The sequence below is a fragment of the Leptodactylus fuscus genome, chromosome 7 (genome assembly GCF_031893055.1).
Source record: "Leptodactylus fuscus isolate aLepFus1 chromosome 7, aLepFus1.hap2, whole genome shotgun sequence".
Classification (NCBI taxonomy): Eukaryota; Metazoa; Chordata; class Amphibia; order Anura; family Leptodactylidae; genus Leptodactylus; species Leptodactylus fuscus.
The window spans coordinates 152,737,442-152,761,844 of record NC_134271.1 but is presented as its reverse complement, the minus strand read 5'-3'; the positions used below and the strand labels follow the sequence as shown (position 1 = coordinate 152,761,844).

The window sequence follows — 24,403 nt, the reverse complement described above, 5'->3', positions numbered from 1 at the left end:
TAAATGGCTACAAAGGGACTAACTGCATACAGACCGCAACGGCGCCATTACCATAACACCTCTACTATTACATAGTATTATCCTGTACCCCAAATGTAAGGGTGTCATTATCCTGTACCCCAAGTATCAGCCTGTCATTATTCTGTACCCCAAGTATCAGCCTGTCATTATCCTGTACCCCAAGTATCAGCCTGTCATTATCCCGTACCCCAAGTATCAGCCTGTCATTATCCTGTACCCCAAGTATCAGCCTGTCATTATCCTGTACCCCAAGTATCAGCCTGTCATTACCCTGTACCCCGAGTATCAGCCTGTCATTATCCTGTACCCCGAGTATCAGCCTGTCATTATCCTGTACCCCGAGTATCAGCCTGTCATTACCCTGTACCCCAAGTATCAGCCTGTCATTATCCTGTACCCCAAGTATCAGCCTGTCACTATCCTGTACCCCAAGTGTCAGCCTGTCATTATCCTGTACCCCAAGTATCAGCCTGTCATTATCCTGTACCCCAAGTATCAGCCTGTCATTATCCCGTACCCCAAGTATCAGCCTGTCATTATCCTGTACCCCAAGTATCAGCCTGTCATTATCCTGTACCCCAAGTATCAGCCTGTCATTATCCTGTACCCCAAGTGTCAGCCTGTCATTATCCTGTACCCCAAGTATCAGCCTGTCATTATCCTGTACCCCAAGTATCAGCCTGTCATTATCCCGTACCCCAAGTATCAGCCTGTCATTATCCTGTACCCCAAGTATCAGCCTGTCATTATCCTGTACCCCAAGTGTCAGCCTGTCACTATCCTGTACCCCAAGTGTCAGCCTGTCATTATCCTGTACCCCAAGTATCAGCCTGTCATTATCCTGTACCCCGAGTATCAGCCTGTCATTATCCTGTACCCCAAGTATCAGCCTGTCATTATCCTGTACCCCAAGTATCAGCCTGTCATTACTCTGTACCCCAAGTATCAGCCTGTCATTATCCCGTACCCCAAGTATCAGCCTGTCATTATCCTGTACCCCAAGTATCAGCCTGTCATTATCCCGTACCCCAAGTATCAGCCTGTCATTATACTGTACCCCAAGTGTCAGCCTGTCATTATCCTGTACCCCAAGTGTCAGCCTGTCATTATCCTGTACCCCAAGTATCAGCCTGTCATTCTCCTGTACCCCAAGTATCAGCCTGTCATTACCCTGTACCCCAAGTGTCAGCCTGTCATTATCCTGTACCCCAAGTATCAGCCTGTCATTATCCTGTACCCCAAGTGTCAGCCTGTCATTATCCTGTACCCCAAGTATCAGCCTGTCATTATCCTGTACCCCAAGTATCAGCCTGTCATTATCCCGTACCCCAAGTATCAGCCTGTCATTACTCTGTACCCCAAGTATCAGCCTGTCATTATCCTGTACCCCAAGTATCAGCCTGTCATTATCCTGTACCCCAAGTATCAGCCTGTCATTACCCTGTACCCCGAGTATCAGCCTGTCATTATCCTGTACCCCGAGTATCAGCCTGTCATTATCATGTACCCCAAGTGTCAGCCTGTCATTACTCTGTACCCCAAGTATCAGCCTGTCATTATCCTGTACCCCAAGTGTCAGCCTGTCATTACCCTGTACCCCAAGTATCAGCCTGTCATTATCCTGTACCCCAAGTATCAGCCTGTCATTATCCTGTACCCCGAGTATCAGCGTGTCATTATCCTGTACCCCAAGTATCAGCCTGTCATTATCCTGTACCCCAAGTATCAGCCTGTCATTACTCTGTACCCCAAGTATCAGCCTGTCATTATCCTGTACCCCAAGTGTCAGCCTGTCATTATCCTGTACCCCGAGTATCAGCCTGTCATTACCCTGTACCCCAAGTATCAGCCTGTCATTATCCTGTACCCCGAGTATCAGCCTGTCATTACCCTGTACCCCGAGTATCAGCCTGTCATTATCCTGTACCCCAAGTATCAGCCTGTCATTATCCTGTACCCCAAGTATCAGCCTGTCATTATCCTGTACCCCGAGTATCAGCCTGTCATTATCCTGTACCCCAAGTATCAGCCTGTCATTATCCTGTACCCCAAGTATCAGCCTGTCATTATCCTGTACCCCAAGTATCAGCCTGTCATTATCCTGTACCCCGAGTATCAGCCTGTCATTATCCTGTACCCCAAGTGTCAGCCTGTCATTATCCTGTACCCCGAGTGTCAGCCTGTCATTATCCTGTACCCCGAGTATCAGCCTGTCATTATCCTGTACCCCACGTGTCATCCTGTACCCCCCCAGTATCAGTGCACCATTACCCCATATCCCCTCTGTTACCAGTAAATCCTATTTATGCTTGTGTCTTCTAAGGGCTCGTTCACACGGAGTAAACGCGCCGCGCATTGTGGCGCGTTTACTCCGTGTGAACAAGCCCTAAGGGTAAGTTCACACAATGTAACGATGAGCGTGATCTGGCACATATACACGTGCCGGCAGATGACGCGCTCAAAATGCTCCCATTCATTTCAATGGGAGTTAGGAGCGTATACACCACGTTATTTTGCGCCCGTGATTTTATGGCTGCAAAATCCCAGGCTCATAATAACGCGGCGTATGCGCTCCTAACTCCCATTGAAATGAATGGGAGCATTTTGAGCGCGTCATCTGCCGACACGTGTATATGTGCCAGATCACGCTCATCGTTACATTGTGTGAACTCCCCCTAAGCCTATAACATGAAGTTCCACAATTCCTCATCAGGGGGCGCTGTTGTACTAGACATATAGTTTGGCCGATTCTTTACTTATGTTCATGTATCAAAGTTAAGTGTTAAGTTTAAGTGAACAAAGTTGCCTGCAGGCGCAGAATTTCATGATATTCTCCATTTTCATGACACCTGAATACAGCTGTAATAATCTTTCTTTAGTTTTCTGGATCGCAGATGTCATTGCTGCCAATCCTCCAAGAACTCATCACTAGTGTATAGTTATAGTCGCTCAGTCACAACCCAGCGCACCCGGGCCGAGAGCTAAGAGTGACCGAGAATCACCTGCTAGGTGTTAGGTGACATCTTGGGGCCAGTCTTCCATCTCCTATAGACTTGAATAAGCACAGCGTCTATTTTAAGGTGACTTCGTATGGCAGGGTGGAGTCCAGCTTTTGTCACCCGTGTACTGTGCAGGTACCATGTGAGGATTCCTGTGTTATATATCTCCCTGCGGATTTATTCATGATTGTGGTCGCCAGTCACTGGAATGCCAATGCAGGTGCTGGGTGGGGGCTGGGGCGTCCCTTTCTCTTTTCAGGCTGGCACAGACTGGTTGGGATCCTTTATAATGAAAGTTCTCATTGAACAACACATTAAGATTGTGTTACATGACACAAAAGGGCTTTTCAATGTGTTCTTAAAGCCTTTGTGTGAGAGTATGCGCACTGTTGTGTGTACAGAACATGACAACCCCTGCTATCCGGCACCTGTGTACACAACAGCCTGGCCGGGAACACCTACTGATCTATTATATGCACTCCCCTACAATGCTGTCTGGGGGTGTAACATCAAAGCCTCACCCCAAGTGCTCAAGGTTACCATGTGGCCTCCAACTCACTCATGTATAAATCAGTTTGAGTCACTATGTACATACATTACATTACTTATCCTGTATTATACTCCAGAGCTGCGCTCACTATTCTGCTGGTACAGTCACTGTGTACATACATTACATTACTTATCCTGTATTATACTCCAGAGCTGCGCTCACTATTCTGCTGGTACAGTCACTATGTACATACATTACATTACTTATCCTGTATTATACTCCAGAGCTGCGCTCACTATTCTGCTGGTGCAGTCACTGTGTACATACATTACATTACTTATCCTGTATTATACTCCAGAGCTGCGCTCACTATTCTGCTGGTGCAGTCACTGTGTACATACATTACATTACTTATCCTGTATTATACTCCAGAGCTGCGCTCACTATTCTGCTGGTACAGTCACTGTGTACATACATTACATTACTTATCCTGTGTTATACTCCAGAGCGGCGCTCACTATTCTGCTGGTGCAGTCACTGTGTACATACATTACATTACTTATCCTGTGTTATACTCCAGAGCTGCGCTCACTATTCTGCTGGTGCAGTCACTGTGTACATACATTACATTACTTATCCTGTATTATACTCCAGAGCTGCGCTCACTATTCTGCTGGTGCAGTCACTGTGTACATACATTACATTACTTATCCTGTATTATACTCCAGAGCTGCGCTCACTATTCTGCTGGTACAGTCACTGTGTACATACATTACATTACTTATCCTGTATTATACTCCAGAGCTGCGCTCACTATTCTCCTGGTACAGTCACTGTGTACATACATTACATTACTAATCCAGTATTATACTCCAGAGCTGCGCTCACTATTCTGCTGGTGCAGTCACTGTGTACATACATTACATTACTTATCCTGTATTATACCCCAGAGCTGCGCTCACTATTCTGCTGGTGCAGTCACTGTGTACATACATTACATTACTTATCCTGTATTATACCCCAGAGCTGCGCTCAGTATTCTGCTGGTGCAGTCACTGTGTACTCACATTACATTACTTATCCTGTATTACACTCCAGAGCTGCGCTCACTATTCTGCTGGTGCAGTCACTGTGTACATACATTACATTACTTATCCTGTATTATACTCCAGAGCTGCGCTCACTATTCTGCTGGTGCAGTCACTGTGTACATACATTACATTACTTATCCTGTATTATACTCCAGAGCTGCGCTCACTATTCTGCTGGTGCAGTCACTGTGTACATACATTACATTACTTATCCTGTATTATACTCCAGAGCTGCGCTCACTATTCTGCTGGTACAGTCACTGTGTACATACATTACATTACTTATCCTGTATTATACTCCAGAGCTGCGCTCACTATTCTGCTGGTACAGTCACTGTGTACATACATTACATTACTTATCCTGTATTATACTCCAGAGCTGCGCTCACTATTCTGCTGGTGCAGTCACTGTGTACATACATTACATTACTTATCCAGTATTATACTCCAGAGCTGCGCTCACTATTCTGCTGGTGCAGTCACTGTGTACATACATTACATTACTTATCCTGTATTATACCCCAGAGCTGCGCTCACTATTCTGCTGGTGCAGTCACTGTGTACATACATTACATTACTTATCCTGTATTATACTCCAGAGCTGCACTCACTATTCTGCTGTTACAGTCACTGTGTACATACATTATATTACTTATCCTGTATTATACTCCAGAGCTGCGCTCACTATTCTGCTGGTGCAGTCACTGAGTACATACATTACATTACTTAGGCTGCATTCACACTGAGTAACGCTGGCGTTTTTTGTGCTTATTTTTGCACATAGCGCCGCGTTAATGCGGAGTATACGCCGCGTTAACGTGGCGCTATATGCAAAAATAAGCACAAAAAGCGCCAGCGTTACTCAGTGTGAATGCAGCCTTACTCTGTATTATACTCCAGAGCTGCGCTCACTATTTTGCTGGTACAGTCACTGTGTACATACATTACATTACTTATCCTGAATTATACTCCAGAGCTGCGCTCACTATTCTGCTGGTACAGTCACTGTGTACATACATTACATTACTTATCCTGAATTATACTCCAGAGCTGCGCTCACTATTCTGCTGGTACAGTCACTGTGTACATACATTACATTACTTATCCCGAATTATACTCCAGAGCTGCGCTCACTATTCTGCTGGTGCAGTCACTGTGTACATACATTACATTACTTATCCTGTATTATACTCCAGAGCTGCGCTCACTATTCTGCTGGTGCAGTCACTGTGTACATACATTACTTATCCTGTACTATACTCCAGAGCTGCGCTCACTATTCTGCTGGTACAGTCACTGTGTACATACATTACATTACTTATCCTGTATTATACTCCAGAGCTGCGCTCACTATTCTGCTGGTGCAGTCACTGTGTACATACATTACATTACTTATCCTGAATTATACTCCAGAGCTGCGCTCACTATTCTGCTGGTACAGTCACTGTGTACATACATTACTTATCCTGAATTATACTCCAGAGCTGCGCTCACTATTCTGCTGGTGCAGTCACTGTGTATATACATTACATTACTTATCCTGTATTATACTCCAGAGCTGCGCTCACTATTCTGCTGGTACAGTCAGTGTGTACATACATTACATTACTTATCCCGAATTATACTCCAGAGCTGCGCTCACTATTCTGCTGGTACAGTCACTGTGTACATACATTACATTACTTATCCTGAATTATACTCCAGAGCTGCGCTCACTATTCTGCTGGTACAGTCACTGTGTACATACATTACATTACTTATCCCGAATTATACTCCAGAGCTGTGCTCACTATTCTGCTGGTGCAGTCACTGTGTACATACATTACATTACTTATCATGTATTATACTCCAGAGCTGTGCTCACTATTCTGCTGGTGCAGTCACTGTGTACATACATTACATTACTTATCCTGTGTTATATTCCAGAGCTGCGCTCACTATTCTACTGGTACAGTCACTGTGTACATACATTACATTACTTATCCTGTGTTATACTCCAGAGCTGCGCTCACTATTCTACTGGTACAGTCACTGTGTACATACATTACATTACTTATCCTGTGTTATACTCCAGAGCTGCGCTCACTATTCTGCTGGTACAGTCACTGTGTACATACATTACATTACTTATCCTGTGTTATACTCCAGAGCTGCGCTCACTATTCTGCTGGTACAGTCACTGTGTACATACATTACATTACTTATCCTGTGTTATATTCCAGAGCTGCGCTCACTATTCTACTGGTACAGTCACTGTGTACATACATTACATTACTTATCCTGTATTATACTCCAGAGCTGCGCTCACTATTCTGCTGGTACAGTCAGTGTGTACATACATTACATTACTTATCCTGTGTTATACTCCAGAGCTGCGCTCACTATTCTGCTGGTGCAGTCACTATGTACATACATTACATTACTTATCCTGTATTATACTCCAGAGCTGCGCTCACTATTCTGCTTGTGCAGTCACTGTGTACATACATTACATTACTTATCCAGTATTATACTCCAGAGCTGCGCTCACTATTCTGCTGGTGCAGTCACTGTGTACATACATTACATTACTTATCCTGTATTATACCCCAGAGCTGCGCTCACTATTCTGCTGGTGCAGTCACTGTGTACATACATTACATTACTTATCCTGTATTATACCCCAGAGCTGCGCTCACTATTCTGCTGGTGCAGTCACTGTGTACATACATTACATTACATATCCTGTGTTATACTCCTGAGCTGCGCTCACTATTCTGCTGGTGCAGTCACTGTGTATATACATTACATTACTTATCCTGTATTATACTCCAGAGCTGCGCTCACTATTCTGCTGGTACAGTCAGTGTGTACATACATTACATTACTTATCCCGAATTATACTCCAGAGCTGCGCTCACTATTCTGCTGGTACAGTCACTGTGTACATACATTACATTACTTATCCTGAATTATACTCCAGAGCTGCGCTCACTATTCTGCTGGTACAGTCACTGTGTACATACATTACATTACTTATCCCGAATTATACTCCAGAGCTGTGCTCACTATTCTGCTGGTGCAGTCACTGTGTACATACATTACATTACTTATCATGTATTATACTCCAGAGCTGTGCTCACTATTCTACTGGTACAGTCACTGTGTACATACATTACATTACTTATCCTGTATTATACTCCAGAGCTGCGCTCACTATTCTGCTGGTACAGTCACTGTGTACATACATTACTTACCCTGTATTATACTCCAGAGCTGTGCTCACTATTCTGCTGGTACAGTCAGTGTGTACATACATTACATTACTTATCCTGTGTTATACTCCAGAGCTGCGCTCACTATTCTGCTTGTGCAGTCACTGTGTACATACATTTCATTACTTATCCTGTATTATACTCCAGAGCTGCGCTCACTATTCTGCTGGTACAGTCACTGTGTACATACATTACATTACTTATCCTGTATTATACTCCAGAGCTGCGCTCACTATTCTGCTGGTGCAGTCACTGTGTACATACATTACATTACTTATCCTGTATTATACCCCAGAGCTGCGCTCACTATTCTGCTGGTGCAGTCACTGTGTACATACATTACATTACTTATCCTGTATTATACTCCAGAGCTGCGCTCACTATTCTGCTGGTACAGTCACTGTGTACATACATTACATTACTTATCCTGTATTATACTCCAGAGCTGTGCTCACTATTCTGCTGGTGCAGTCACTGTGTACATACATTACATTACTTATCCTGTATTATACTCCAGAGCTGCGCTCACTATTCTGCTTGTGCAGTTACTGTGTACATACATTACATTACTTATCCTGTATTATACTCCAGAGCTGCGCTCACTATTCTGCTGGTACAGTCACTGTGTACATACATTACATTACTTATCCTGTATTATACCCCAGAGCTGCGCTCACTATTCTGCTTGTGCAGTTACTGTGTACATACATTACATTACTTATCCTGTATTATACTCCAGAGCTGCGCTCACTATTCTGCTTGTGCAGTTACTGTGTACATACATTACATTACTTATCCTGTATTATACTCCAGAGCTGCGCTCACTATTCTGCTGGTACAGTCACTGTGTACATACATTACATTACTTATCCTGTATTATACTCCAGAGCTGCGCTCACTATTCTGCTTGTGCAGTTACTGTGTACATACATTACATTACTTATCCTGTATTATACTCCAGAGCTGCGCTCACTATTCTGCTTGTGCAGTTACTGTGTACATACATTACATTACTTATCCTGTATTATACTCCAGAGCTGCGCTCACTATTCTGCTGGTGCAGTCACTGTGTACATACATTACATTACTTATCCTGTATTATACCCCAGAGCTGCGCTCACTATTCTGCTTGTGCAGTTACTGTGTACATACATTACATTACTTATCCTGTATTATACTCCAGAGCTGCGCTCACTATTCTGCTGGTACAGTCACTGTGTACATACATTACATTACTTATCCTGTATTATACTCCAGAGCTGTGCTCACTCATAAACACTTCTGTACATACAAGGGCTACTGTGTTACAATACGTGTAGGACTAGAAGTTCCAGCATGCCTAATCTGTAGGAGCAGGGGGAGGCTGTCCGTGTGGTATAACGTGCTGTTATCTATTACATATAAGTAGTAGGGTTCTTGTGTGTTCCTGTAGTTAATGTTCTCTATCAGGAGCCCTCTAGAGGAATGTGAGGAGATCAGGATTCTTATCTCGGCCTGTCTGCACATGACTGACCCCACACGGTCCTGACATGGCGGCTCCCAACCCATTTGTTAGAATTTTTTATTTTTTTGCAGTCTCATTACCAGCCATGGATTCTCTTACAAGGAAGCTGTGAAGACAAAATAAGGAAGTGTTATGTAAAAATGAAATAGTGATCTTTCCGGAGCCACAAGAGGGCGCACAATAGGAAGAAGCTTCAGAGTAGCAAACATCTCACTTTACAGCTTTGCTGTTCAGATTCATGGATATATAATGAGTGATGGTAACTTTGTGGAGCTGCTGGAGGCCACATAGGCGGGATAAGATCAGAGTTGGATGCCGGCATTATTCCTGAGGACTGGCTGTGGCTTTGGTATATGTTAAAGGGGTTCTCTAACTTCCAAAAATTATCTGCAAATTCACCGTCAGCAGTGCTAGATCCTCACTGCTCCCTCGTGCTGACTTTTCTCAGCCTTATTTTACTTGTTGCTCCTTGTATCGCTGTTATTTATATGGAGTGACTGTGGACAAACAGTCTGTATGTGGGGGGGGGGGGTGAACTTGCAGATGAAACGTCACAGCGTCATGTGACCTCATGTGGGAGGGATTTATTACTTGTGCAAAGGAGAAGGGAGGGACACAGAGAGTGAGAGCAGGGAGAGGAATCATGGAAATGTAGTTTGTCCACAGAGTCATTATATGTATATTACAGTGATACAAGGGGCGGCAAGTAAAATAAGGCCAAGCAATAGGGGGCGTCTGTGATCGACACCCACAACACGCAGTCAAAGTCGCGGGCAGAGCCTAGTACTATATATAATTATATATGTACAGCTGGTATGTTACACATCTCCTTGTTTATAGTGATGCCGGTATAACCTGGATATCTTCCATAACCTTGGATGTGAAGATTCTGGATTCTCGTGTAGACTTGAGTCTTACAAGATGAAACACTCATAAACCCGCAGTATAGTACAATAGATTATACACCGTCCTGTGCCAGAGAGATGAGGTAACGGGGATGATTGGCTCTATGTGATGACATCATTGCATCGTCATACAATGTAGAGCCAGGAAATCTGGAAGAAGACGCATCAAGAGGATTATTTACATCCTCTGTCCATGGATCGGTCAGCCATGTTTGTCCAGGGCTCAGAGGCATCCACTATATCTCTCCTGTCATCTCATTCATTACGACATGACACGATGTCACATTACGACATGACACGACGTCACATTACGACATGACACGACGTCACATTACGACATGACGCGACGTCACATTACGACATGACGCGACGTCACATTACGACATGACGCGACGCCACATTACGACATGACGTGACGTCACATTACGACATGACGCGACGTCACATTACGACATGACGCGACGTCACATTACAACATGACGCGACGTCACATTACGACATGACGCGACGTCACATTACGACATGACGCGACGTCACATTACGACATGACGCGACGTCACATTACCACATGACGCGACGTCACATTACGACATGACGCGACGTCACATTACGACATGACGCGACGTCACATTACGACATGACGCGACGTCAGTCCTCATCGTTTCATGGGCAGGTGACAAGTCATGAACCAGGAACTCTGGGAAATAAGAATCAGCATGTGTGGGCTGTTGCCTATTAACATACTGTACAGCGAGCGGGTGACAACTATGGGCCCCCACGTACGGTCTATACATGATACCATGGGACTCAGCCATTGAGTAGGTCTGGTCGGGCGGCTCCGATGTGTCAGTCCGGCGTATATTATATTACCATAACTAATGTCATGTCCGCCATTGACTAGCGATGACATTAATTATTTGCATGCTTTGTAGGCCGGATACCGCTGTTTATTTAACTCTTCGACTTTCTCCAAAGTAAACACGTCCCGACCTGAGATAGCGAATGGCTCCCAGGATTTAAAGAGGCCGCAACCCTCTTCTACCAAAGCCATGGATAGGGGTGATAGTCTGCAGATGATCGCACCTCTGACCTCTACATATCTGCAGAACATCGCTCCTATTCCTGATTTTCGCCCCTTCACATCCTGAACATCTGCGCTTTTAACCCTTCCTGCCCATAAAGCCTTTATAGATCCTCCATCTGTCGGGTTTCCATTCAGTCTCCTGTCGCTTCCTCTTCTGAGATTGTCCTGAATATTTCGGGATAGTTACAGATGTTTCGCCCGTCCCACGTGCAGGAATCTCTCCCCTCCCGTACATGCCCCGACCTGCGCGCTCCAGTTTCGGTCGCTGACACCCTGTGACGGGTGTTTTGTTTCTGGGCCTCTGTACTTTATAAAGAGAAGAGCCATCATCACCTGGCGGGCACGCCCGGCCCTGTCTGCACGAGAGCCAGGCATCAAGTCAGGGAGATTCGGCCACCTCGTAGCCTTCAGCAGGACTGAATTAACCCATGTGCCGCCACCTATATAGGCTGTATAGGCAGTTGTCCAGGGCTCTTATGATCCTTCTCCATAGTGGATATTCCACATTCATGGACGGTCCTTATGGAGTGGAGTCATTGGCCTGGAAACCTGCAGTGTGTAGAGGAATATCTTCTCCCGGTTTCCTTGTGTCCCTTCAAATCGCTATGTTGTCCTTGCCAGGCCAGAATCGGAGCGTTGCGGAGAGGGTCATGTGGGTATCTGTGTATTTAAGGCGTAGTCACACTGGCCGCGTTAACTCTAAGTATGGTTTACGTGAGAACAGTGATGGAAGATAAATACAGGAGGTAAAACGCGTCGCCTGAGTTCTCAAAATAGTAAAAATTGGGTTTTATTTGAAAAGAGCTGAAATACCAAATAGTTATTACTGGATAGCAGCGTGATGTGTACGCAGCTTTCTTGTAGGCCTATGTGTCTCCATGGTTACAGACTACAAATAAGCCATGTGTAGTCTGATGGTGCGGTCATGTGACCTATAGAGGAGGCAGTATACAGTATACAGGGTGTGTATATAGCCACTTACAGACATGGGAGCTGTGGATACAGAACTGTATTCCTGAGGGGGCGTCTACTCAATCAACGATCACTGAAATAATAGAGAAAGTGATTGCAAAACTGCACCCCCCCTCCTACACAATATACATGGACCCAAGACTCACAATTCTGAGCAATATCCTGCCTCATGTAACCTCATATAAACCCTGCTGTCTCATAATCCCCCCCTGATATGGCCACTGACCTCCTCTTATCTCCCCACACAAATTCCTGAGCACCCCCACTAATGTCCAGACCGTCACCATATACCCCACCGAGGGCAACACACACCGCACATATACAAACTGCGTGGTAACACCGGGGTACAGGATAATGACAGGCTGATACTCGGGGTACAGGATAATGACAGACAGATACTTGGGGTACAGGATAATGACAGGCTGACACTTGGGGTACAGGATAATGACAGGCTGATACTTGGGGTACAGGATAATGACAGGCTGACACTTGGGGTACAGGATAATGACAGGCTGATACTTGGGGTACAGGATAATGACAGGCTGATACTTGGGGTACAGGATAATGACAGGCTGATACTCGGGGTACAGGATAATGACAGGCTGATACTTGGGGTACAGGATAATGACAGGCTGACACTTGGGGTACAGGATAATGACAGGCTGACACTTGGGGTACAGGATAATGACAGGCTGATACTTGGGGTACAGGATAATGACAGGCTGACACTTGGGGTACAGGATAATGACAGGCTGATACTCGGGGTACAGGATAATGACAGGCTGATACTTGGGGTACAGGATAATGACAGGCTGATACTCGGGGTACAGGATAATGACAGGCTGATACTTGGGGTACAGGATAATGACAGGCTGATACTTGGGGTACAGGATAATGACAGGCTGATACTTGGGGTACAGGATAATGACAGGCTGATACTTGGGGTACAGGATAATGACAGGCTGATACTTGGGGTACAGGATAATGACAGGCTGATACTTGGGGTACGGGATAATGACAGGCTGATACTTGGGGTATAGGATAATGACAGGCTGATACTTGGGGTACGGGATAATGACAGGCTGATACTTGGGGTACAGGATAATGACAGGCTGACACTTGGGGTACAGGATAATGACAGGCTGATACTTGGGGTACAGGATAATGACAGGCTGATACTTGGGGTACGGGATAATGACAGGCTGATACTTGGGGTACAGGATAATGAAAGGCTGATACTTGGGGTACAGGATAATGACAGGCTGATACTTGGGGTACAGGATAATGACAGGCTGATACTTGGGGTACAGGATAATGACAGGCTGATACTTGGGGTACAGGATAATGACAGGCTGATACTTGGGGTACAGGATAATGACAGGCTGATACTTGGGGTACAGGATAATGACAGGCTGACACTTGGGGTACAGGATAATGACAGGCTGATACTTGGGGTACAGGATAATGACAGGCTGACACTTGGGGTACAGGATAATGACAGGCTGATACTTGGGGTACAGGATAATGACAGGCTGACACTTGGGGTACAGGATAATGACAGGCTGATACTTGGGGTACAGGATAATGACAGGCTGATACTTGGGGTACAGGATAATGACAGGCTGATACTTGGGGTACGGGATAATGACAGGCTGATACTTGGGGTATGGGATAATGACAGGCTGATACTTGGGGTACGGGATAATGACAGGCTGATACTTGGGGTACGGGATAATGACAGGCTGATACTTGGGGTACGGGATAATGACAGGCTGATACTTGGGGTACGGGATAATGACAGGCTGATACTTGGGGTACGGGATAATGACAGGCTGATACTTGGGGTATAGGATAATGACAGGCTGACACTTGGGGTACAGGATAATGACAGGCTGACACTTGGGGTACAGGATAATGACAGGCTGATACTCGGGGTACAGGATAATGACAGGCTGATACTTGGGGTACAGGATAATGACAGGCTGACACTTGGGGTACAGGGTAATGACAGGCTGATACTCGGGGTACAGGATAATGACAGGCTGATACTTGGGGTACAGGATAATGACAGGCTGATACTCGGGGTACAGGATAATGACAGGCTGATACTCGGGGTACAGGATAATGACAGGCTGACACTTGGGGTACAGGATAATGACAGGCTGATACTTGGGGTACAGGATAATGACAGGCTGATACTCGGGGTACAGGATAATGACAGGCTGATACTTGGGGTACAGGATAATGACAGGCTGACACTTGGGGTACAGGATAATGACAGGCTGATACTCAGGGTACAGGATAATGACAGGCTGATACTCGGGGTACAGGATAATGACAGGCTGATACTCGGGGTACAGGATAATGACAGGCTGACACTTGGGGTACAGGATAATGACAGGCTGATACTTGGGGTACAGGATAATGACAGGCTGATACTTGGGGTACAGGATAATGACAGGCTGACACTTGGGGTACAGGATAATGACAGGCTGATACTCGGGGTACAGGATAATGACAGGCTGATACTTGGGGTACAGGATAATGACAGGCTGATACTTGGGGTACAGTATAATGACAGGCTGATACTCGGGGTACAGGATAATGACAGGCTGATACTTGGGGTACAGGATAATGACAGGCTGATACTCGGGGTACAGGATAATAACAGGCTGATACTTGGGGTACAGGATAATGACAGGCTGATACTTGGGGTACAGGATAATGACAGGCTGATACTCGGGGTACAGGATAATGACAGGCTGATACTCGGGGTACAGGATAATGACAGGCTGATACTTGGGGTACAGGATAATGACAGGCTGATACTCGGGGTACAGGATAATGACAGGCAGATACTTGGGGTACAGTATAATGACAGGCAGATACTTGGGGTACAGGATAATGACAGGCTGATACTTGGGGTACAGTATAATGACAGGCAGATACTTGGGGTACAGGATAATGACAGGCTGACACTTGGGGTACAGGGTAATGACAGGCAGATACTCGGGGTACAGGATAATGACAGGCTGATACTTGGGGTACAGGATAATGACAGGCTGATACTTGGGGTACAGGATAATGACAGGCTGATACTTGGGGTATAGGATAATGACAGGCTGATACTTGGGGTACAGGATAATGACAGGCTGATACTTGGGGTACAGGATAATGACAGGCTGACACTTGGGGTACAGGACAGTGACAGTCGTACATTCGGGGTACAGGACATGTGTGCAGGCTGTAGTGTGGCACTGGAGGTGTTAAGCCCCGGTTGGTGGGGGAGGACTCTCGGCTGGTGACTCCCATTTCCCTAGGAGGCAGCTGAGGCTTTCTCTGTCCTGACTGTCTGCTGTCCCGGGCAGGATGAGCTGTAGTCTTCTCCTCTCTCCTCTCCACCATGAAGAAGATCTTCTCCTGCTCCACTTCTCAGTTCCCTGTGAGTACTGGACCCTGCTGTGGGATGTGAGGATGGGGGTGAGAGTTTGGGATTACTTTACTTTGGGATTGGAGTTCTGTGAAGAATGTTGCGAGTGTTTCGGGGTTTGTGATGGTGTCAGTGGAAGGTATCTGGTCGGACACTGACATACTTTGCTCCCTGATGAGGCAGGTCTTTGTTCTGCGCTCCCAGGATGATAACTGGTCATACAGATATTGTAGTGCTGAGTTTGTCATGTGGTTGTGGTTGGAGAAGACTTCAGCTACATCTCACGCTTCTAGAGTTCAGCTCTGCTACATGAATGTTCTACATAGTGTCGTAGGTGTGAGAAGTGTTTGCTCACTGATCTGCCGTTGACGGTTAATAATAACATTTGGGTGGAGACATTATTGTGTTCATTGCACGCGTCACCTGTACCTGACATAGAAACAAGCGAATCTCCGGAGACATGTGACTGATACACAGAGCTGTCATCTACTGAGAGAAGAGGCTGCAGGCACCGGCCTGGCCACAAGATGTCTACTACCTGACAGAGGGGAGCTCACATGTCTACAAGGCTTACAATCACTTCATATTCTTACCAATAGGGGGCGGTATTATAGTAGTTATATTCTTGTACATAGGAGTAGTATTATAGTAGTTATATTCTTGTACATAGGAGGTAGTATTATAGTAGTTATATTCTTGTACATAGGAGTAGTATTATAGTAGTTATATTCTTGTACATAGGAGCAGTACTATAGTAGTTATATTCTTGTACATAGGAGTAGTATTATAGTAGTTATATTCTTGTACATAGGAGGTAGTATTATAGTAGTTATATTCTTGTACATAGGAGTAGTATTATAGTAGTTATATTCTTGTACATAGGAGCAGTATTATAGTAGTTATATTCTTGTACATAGGAGGTAGTATTATAGTAGTTATATTCTTGTACATAGGAGTAGTATTATAGTAGTTATATTCTTGTACATAGGAGTAGTATTATAGTAGTTATATTCTTGTACATAGGAGTAGTATTATAGTAGTTATATTCTTGTACATAGGAGTAGTATTATAGTAGTTATATTCTTGTACATAGGGGCAGTATTATAGTAGTTATATTCTTGTACATAGGAGTAGTATTATAGTAGTTATATTCTTGTACATAGGAGCAGTATTATAGTAGTTATATTCTTGTACATAGGAGTAGTATTATAGTAGTTATATTCTTGTACATAGGAGTAGTATTATAGTAGTTATATTCTTGTACATACGAGTAGTATTATAGTAGTTATATTCTTGTACATACGAGTAGTATTATAGTAGTTATATTCTTGTACATACGAGTAGTATTATAGTAGTTATATTCTTGTACATAGGAGTAGTATTATAGTAGTTATATTCTTGTACATAGGAGTAGTATTATAGTAGTTATATTCTTGTACATAGGAGTAGTATTATAGTAGTTATATTCTTGTACATACGAGTAGTATTATAGTAGTTATATTCTTGTACATAGGAGCAGTATTATAGTAGTTATATTCTTGTACATAGGAGTAGTATTATAGTAGTTATATTCTTGTACATAGGAGGTAGTATTATAGTAGTTATATTCTTGTACATAGGAGCAGTATTATAGTAGTTATATTCTTGTACATAGGAGTAGTATTATAGTAGTTATATTCTTGTACATACGAGTAGTATTATAGTAGTTATATTCTTGTACATAGGAGGTAGTATTATAGTAGTTATATTCTTGTACATAGGAGTAGTATTATAGTAGTTATATTCTTGTACATAGGAGTAGTATTATAGTAGTTATATTCTTGTACATAGGAGTAGTATTATAGTAGTTATATTCTTGTACATAGGAGGCAGTATTATAGTAGTTATATTCTTGTACATAGGAGGTAGTATTATAGTAGTTATATTCTTGTACATAGGAGGTAGTATTATAGTAGTTATATTCTTGTACATAGGAGTAGTATTATAGTAGTTATATTCTTGTACATAGGAGTAGTATTATAGTAGTTATATTCTTGTACATAGGATGTAGTATTATAGTAGTTATATTCTTGTACATAGGAGTAGTATTATAGTAGTTATATTCTTGTACATAGGAGCAGTATTATAGTAGTTATATTCTTGTACATAGGATGTAGTATTATAGTAGTTATATTCTTGTACATAGGAGTAGTATTATAGTAGTTATATTCTTGTACATAGGGGCAGTATTATAGTAGTTATATTCTTGTACATAGGAGCAGTATTATAGTAGTTATATTCTTGTACATAGGAGTAGTATTATAGTAGTTATATTCTTGTACATAGGAGGTAGTATTATAGTAGTTATATTCTTGTACATAGGAGTAGTATTATAGTAGTTATATTCTTGTACATAGGAGTAGTATTATAGTAGTTATATTCTTGTACATAGGATGTAGTATTATAGTAGTTATATTCTTGTACATAGGAGGTAATATTATAGTAGTTATATTCTTGTACATAGGAGTAGTATTATAGTAGTTATATTCTTGTACATAGGAGTAGTATTATAGTAGTTATATTCTTGTACATAGGAGTAGTATTATAGTAGTTATATTCTTGTACATAGGAGTAGTATTATAGTAGATATATTCTTGTACATAGGAGCAGTATTATAGTAGTTATATTCTTGTACATAGGAGTAATATTATAGTAGTTATATTCTTGTACATAGGAGTAGTATTAAAGTAGTTATATTCTTGTACATAGGAGTAGTATTATAGTAGATATATTCTTGTACATAGGGGGCAGTATTATAGTAGTTATATTCTTGTACATAGGAGTAGTATTATAGTAGTTATATTCTTGTACATAGGAGCAGTATTATAGTAGTTATATTCTTGTACATAGGAGTAGTATTATAGTAGTTATATTCTTGTACATAGGGGGCAGTATTATAGTAGATATATTCTTGTACATAGGAGTAGTATTATAGTAGTTATATTCTTGTACATAGGAGTAGTATTATAGTAGTTATATTCTTGTACATAGGAGTAGTATTATAGTAGTTATATTCTTGTACATAGGAGGTAGTATTATAGTAGTTATATTCTTGTACATAGGAGTAGTATTATAGTAGTTATATTCTTGTACATAGGAGTAGTATTATAGTAGTTATATTCTTGTACATAGGAGGTAGTATTATAGTAGTTATATTCTTGTACATAGGAGTAGTATTATAGTAGTTATATTCTTGTACATAGGAGTAGTATTATAGTAGTTATATTCTTGTACATAGGAGTAGTATTATAGTAGTTATATTCTTGTACATAGGAGTAGTATTATAGTAGATATATTCTTGTACATAGGAGCAGTATTATAGTAGTTATATTCTTGTACATAGGAGCAGTATTATAGTAGTTATATTCTTGTACATAGGAGTAATATTATAGTAGTTATATTCTTGTACATAGGAGTAGTATTATAGTAGTTATATTCTTGTACATAGGAGAAGTATTATAGTAGATATATTCTTGTATATAGGTGCAGTATTATAGTAGTTATATTCTTGTACATAGGAGTAGTATTATAGTAGTTATATTCTTGTATATAGGAGCAGTATTATAGTAGTTATATTCTTGTACATAGGAGTAGTATTATAGTAGTTATATTCTTGTACATAGGAGTAGTATTATAGTAGTTATATTCTTGTACATAGGAGCAGTATTATAGTAGTTATATTCTTGTACATAGGAGGTAGTATTATAGTAGTTATATTCTTGTACATAGGAGTAGTATTATAGTAGTTATATTCTTGTACATAGGAGCAGTATTATAGTAGTTATATTCTTGTACATAGGAGTAGTATTATAGTAGTTATAGTCTTGTGCATAGGAGTAGTATTATAGTAGTTATATTCTTGTACATAGGAGGTAGTATCATAGTAGTTATATTCTTGTACATAGGAGCAGTATTATAGTAGTTATATTCTTGTACATAGGAGTAGTATTATAGTAGTTATATTCTTGTACATAGGAGGTAGTATTATAGTAGTTATATTCTTGTACATAGCAGTAGTATTATAGTAGTTATATTCTTGTACATAGGAGGTAGTGTTATAGTAGTTATATTCTTGTACATAGGAGTAGTATTATAGTAGTTATATTCTTGTACATAGGAGTAGTATTATAGTAGTTATATTCTTGTACATAGGTGCAGTATTATAGTAGTTATATTCTTGTACATAGGAATAGTATTATAGTAGTTATATTCTTGTACATAGGAGTAGTATTATAGTAGTTATATTCTTGTGCATAGGAGGTAGTATTATAGTAGTTATATTCTTGTACATAGGTGCAGTATTATAGTAGTTATATTCTTGTACATAGGAGTAGTATTATAGTAGTTATATTCTTGTACATAGGAGTAGTATTATAGTAGTTATATTCTTGTACCTAGGAGCAGTATTATAGTAGATATATTCTTGTACATAGGAGCAGTATTATAGTAGTTATATTCTTGTACATAGGAGGTAGTATTATAGTAGTTATATTCTTGTACATAGGAGTAGTATTATAGTAGTTATATTCTTGTACATAGGAGCAGTATTATAGTAGTTATATTCTTGTACTTAGGAGCAGTATTATAGTAGTTATATTCTTGTACATAGGAGCAGTATTATAGTAGTTATATTCTTGTACATAGGAGTAGTATTATAGTTGTTATATTCTTGTACATAGGAGGTAGTATTATAGTAGTTATATTCTTGTACATAGGAGTAGTATTATAGTAGTTATATTCTTGTACATAGGAGTAGTATTATAGTAGTTATATTCTTGTACGTAGGGGGCAGTATTATAGTAGTTATATTCTTGTACATAGGAGTAGTATTATAGTAGTTATATTCTTGTACATAGAAGTAGTATTCTAGTAGTTATATTCTTGTACATAGGAGGTAGTATTATAGTAGTTATATTCTTGTACATAGGAGGTAGTATTATAGTAGTTATATTATTGTACATAGGAGCAGTATTATAGTAGTTATATTCTTGTACATAGGAGTAGTATTATAGTAGTTATATTCTTGTACATAGAAGTAGTATTCTAGTAGTTATATTCTTGTACATAGGAGGTAGTATTATAGTAGTTATATTCTTGTACATAGGAGGTAGTATTATAGTAGTTATATTCTTGTACATAGGAGCAGTATTATAGTAGTTATATTCTTGTACATAGGAGCAGTATTATAGTAGTTATATTCTTGTACATAGGAGGTAGTATTATAGTAGTTATATTCTTGTACATAGGAGTAGTATTATAGTAGTTATATTCTTGTACATAGGAGCAGTATTATAGTAGTTATATTCCTGTACATAGGAGGCAGTATTATAGTAGTTATATTCTTGTACATAGGAGTAGTATTATAGCAGTTATATTCTTGTACATAGGAGGCAGTATTATTGTAGTTATATTCTTGTACATAGGAGTAGGATTCTAGTAGTTATATTCTTGTTCATAGGAGGTAGTATTATAGTAGTTATATTATTGTACATAGGGGGTGGTATTATTGTAGTTATATTCTTGTACATAGGAGCAGTATTATAGTAGTTATATTCTTGTACATAGGAGCAGTATTATAGTAGTTATATTCTTGTACATAGGAGTAGTATTATAGTAGTTATATACGTGTACATAGGAGGAGTATTATAGTAGTTATATTATTGTATATAGGAGGTGGTATTATAGTAGTTATATTCTTGTACATAGGAGCAGTATTATAGTAGTTATATTCTTGTACATAGGAGTAGTATTATAGTAGTTATATTCTTTTACATAGGAGTAGTATTATAGTAGTTATATTCTTGTACATAGGGGGCATTATTATAATAGTTATATTCTTGTGCATAGGAGGTAGTATTATAGTAGTTATATTCTTGTACATAGGAGTAGTATTATAATAGTTATATTCTTGTACATAGAAGGTAGTATTATAGTAGTTATATTCTTGTACATAGGGTGCAGTATAATAGTAGTGATATTCTTGTACATAGGAGCAGTATTATAGTAGTGATATTCTTGTACATAGGAGCAGTATTATAGTAGTGATATTCTTGTACATAGGAGCAGTATTATAGTAGTTATATTCTTGTACATAGGAGTAGTATTATAGTAGTTATATTCTTGTACATAGGAGTAGTATTATAGTAGTTATATTCTTGTACATAGGAGTAGTATTATAGTAGTTATATTCTTGTACATAGGAGGTAGTATTATAGTAGTTATATTCTTGTACATAGGAGTAGTATTATAGTAGTTATATTCTTGTACATAGAAGTAGTATTCTAGTAGTTATATTCTTGTACATAGGAGGTAGTATTATAGTAGTTATATTCTTGTACATAGGAGGTAGTATTATAGTAGTTATATTCTTGTACATAGGAGTAGTATTATAGTAGTTATATTCTTGTACATAGAAGTAGTATTCTAGTAGTTATATACTTGTACATAGGAGTAGTATTATAGTAGTTATATTCTTGTACATAGGAGTAGTATTATAGTTGTTATATTCTTGTACATAGGAGTAGTATTATAATAGTTATATTCTTGTACATAGGAGGTAGTATTATAGTAGTTATATTTTTGTACATAGGGGGCAGTATTATAGTAGTGATGTTCTTGTACATAGGAGCAGTATTATAGTAGTGATATTCTTGTACATAGGAGCAGTATTATAGTAGTGATATTCTTGTACATAGGAGCAGTATTATAGTAGTTATATTCTTGTACATAGGAGTAGTATTATAGTAGTTATATTCTTGTACATAGGAGACAGTATTATAGTAGTTATATTATTGTACATAGGAGACAGTATTATAGTAGTTATATTCTTTTACATAGGAGCAGTATTATAGTAGTTATATTCTTGTACATAGGAGTGGTATTATAGTAGTTATATTCTTGTACATAGGTGCAGTATTATAGTAGTTATATTCTTGTACATAGGAATAGTATTATAGTAGTTATATTCTTGTACATAGGAGTAGTATTATAGTAGTTATATTCTTGTGCATAGGAGGTAGTATTATAGTAGTTATATTCTTGTACATAGGTGCAGTATTATAGTAGTTATATTCTTGTACATAGGAGTAGTATTATAGTAGTTATATTCTTGTACATAGGAGTAGTATTATAGTAGTTATATTCTTGTACCTAGGAGCAGTATTATAGTAGATATATTCTTGTACATAGGAGCAGTATTATAGTAGTTATATTCTTGTACATAGGAGGTAGTATTATAGTAGTTATATTCTTGTACATAGGAGTAGTATTATAGTAGTTATATTCTTGTACATAGGAGCAGTATTATAGTAGTTATATTCTTGTACTTAGGAGCAGTATTATAGTAGTTATATTCTTGTACATAGGAGCAGTATTATAGTAGTTATATTCTTGTACATAGGAGTAGTATTATAGTTGTTATATTCTTGTACATAGGAGGTAGTATTATAGTAGTTATATTCTTGTACATAGGAGTAGTATTATAGTAGTTATATTCTTGTACATAGGAGTAGTATTATAGTAGTTATATTCTTGTACGTAGGGGGCAGTATTATAGTAGTTATATTCTTGTACATAGGAGTAGTATTATAGTAGTTATATTCTTGTACATAGAAGTAGTATTCTAGTAGTTATATTCTTGTACATAGGAGGTAGTATTATAGTAGTTATATTCTTGTACATAGGAGGTAGTATTATAGTAGTTATATTATTGTACATAGGAGCAGTATTATAGTAGTTATATTCTTGTACATAGGAGTAGTATTATAGTAGTTATATTCTTGTACATAGAAGTAGTATTCTAGTAGTTATATTCTTGTACATAGGAGGTAGTATTATAGTAGTTATATTCTTGTACATAGGAGGTAGTATTATAGTAGTTATATTCTTGTACATAGGAGCAGTATTATAGTAGTTATATTCTTGTACATAGGAGCAGTATTATAGTAGTTATATTCTTGTACATAGGAGGTAGTATTATAGTAGTTATATTCTTGTACATAGGAGTAGTATTATAGTAGTTATATTCTTGTACATAGGAGCAGTATTATAGTAGTTATATTCCTGTACATAGGAGGCAGTATTATAGTAGTTATATTCTTGTACATAGGAGTAGTATTATAGCAGTTATATTCTTGTACATAGGAGGCAGTATTATTGTAGTTATATTCTTGTACATAGGAGTAGGATTCTAGTAGTTATATTCTTGTTCATAGGAGGTAGTATTATAGTAGTTATATTATTGTACATAGGGGGTGGTATTATTGTAGTTATATTCTTGTACATAGGAGCAGTATTATAGTAGTTATATTCTTGTACATAGGAGCAGTATTATAGTAGTTATATTCTTGTACATAGGAGTAGTATTATAGTAGTTATATACTTGTACATAGGAGGAGTATTATAGTAGTTATATTATTGTATATAGGAGGTGGTATTATAGTAGTTATATTCTTGTACATAGGAGCAGTATTATAGTAGTTATATTCTTGTACATAGGAGTAGTATTATAGTAGTTATATTCTTTTACATAGGAGTAGTATTATAGTAGTTATATTCTTGTACATAGGGGGCATTATTATAATAGTTATATTCTTGTGCATAGGAGGTAGTATTA

The 24,403-nt window shown here is 39.6% G+C and overlaps 1 protein-coding gene across 2 annotated transcripts in view; it reads left to right on the top strand.

The window, feature by feature from the left end:
* ANKRD35 (ankyrin repeat domain 35) overlaps positions 1 to 24,403 on the top strand; it is a 69,885-nt gene that overhangs the window by 7,761 nt on the left and 37,721 nt on the right. The window contains exon 1 of one of the 2 annotated variants that reach the window (XM_075283298.1): positions 15,671 to 15,762. The exons of the other annotated variant lie outside the window; for it this stretch is intronic. Within the exon in view, the coding sequence (XP_075139399.1) occupies positions 15,724 to 15,762 (39 nt within the window). The 5' untranslated portion in view covers positions 15,671 to 15,723. Of the gene's footprint in view, positions 1 to 15,670; positions 15,763 to 24,403 lie in introns of those variants that run through there. 2 annotated transcript variants of the gene reach the window in all.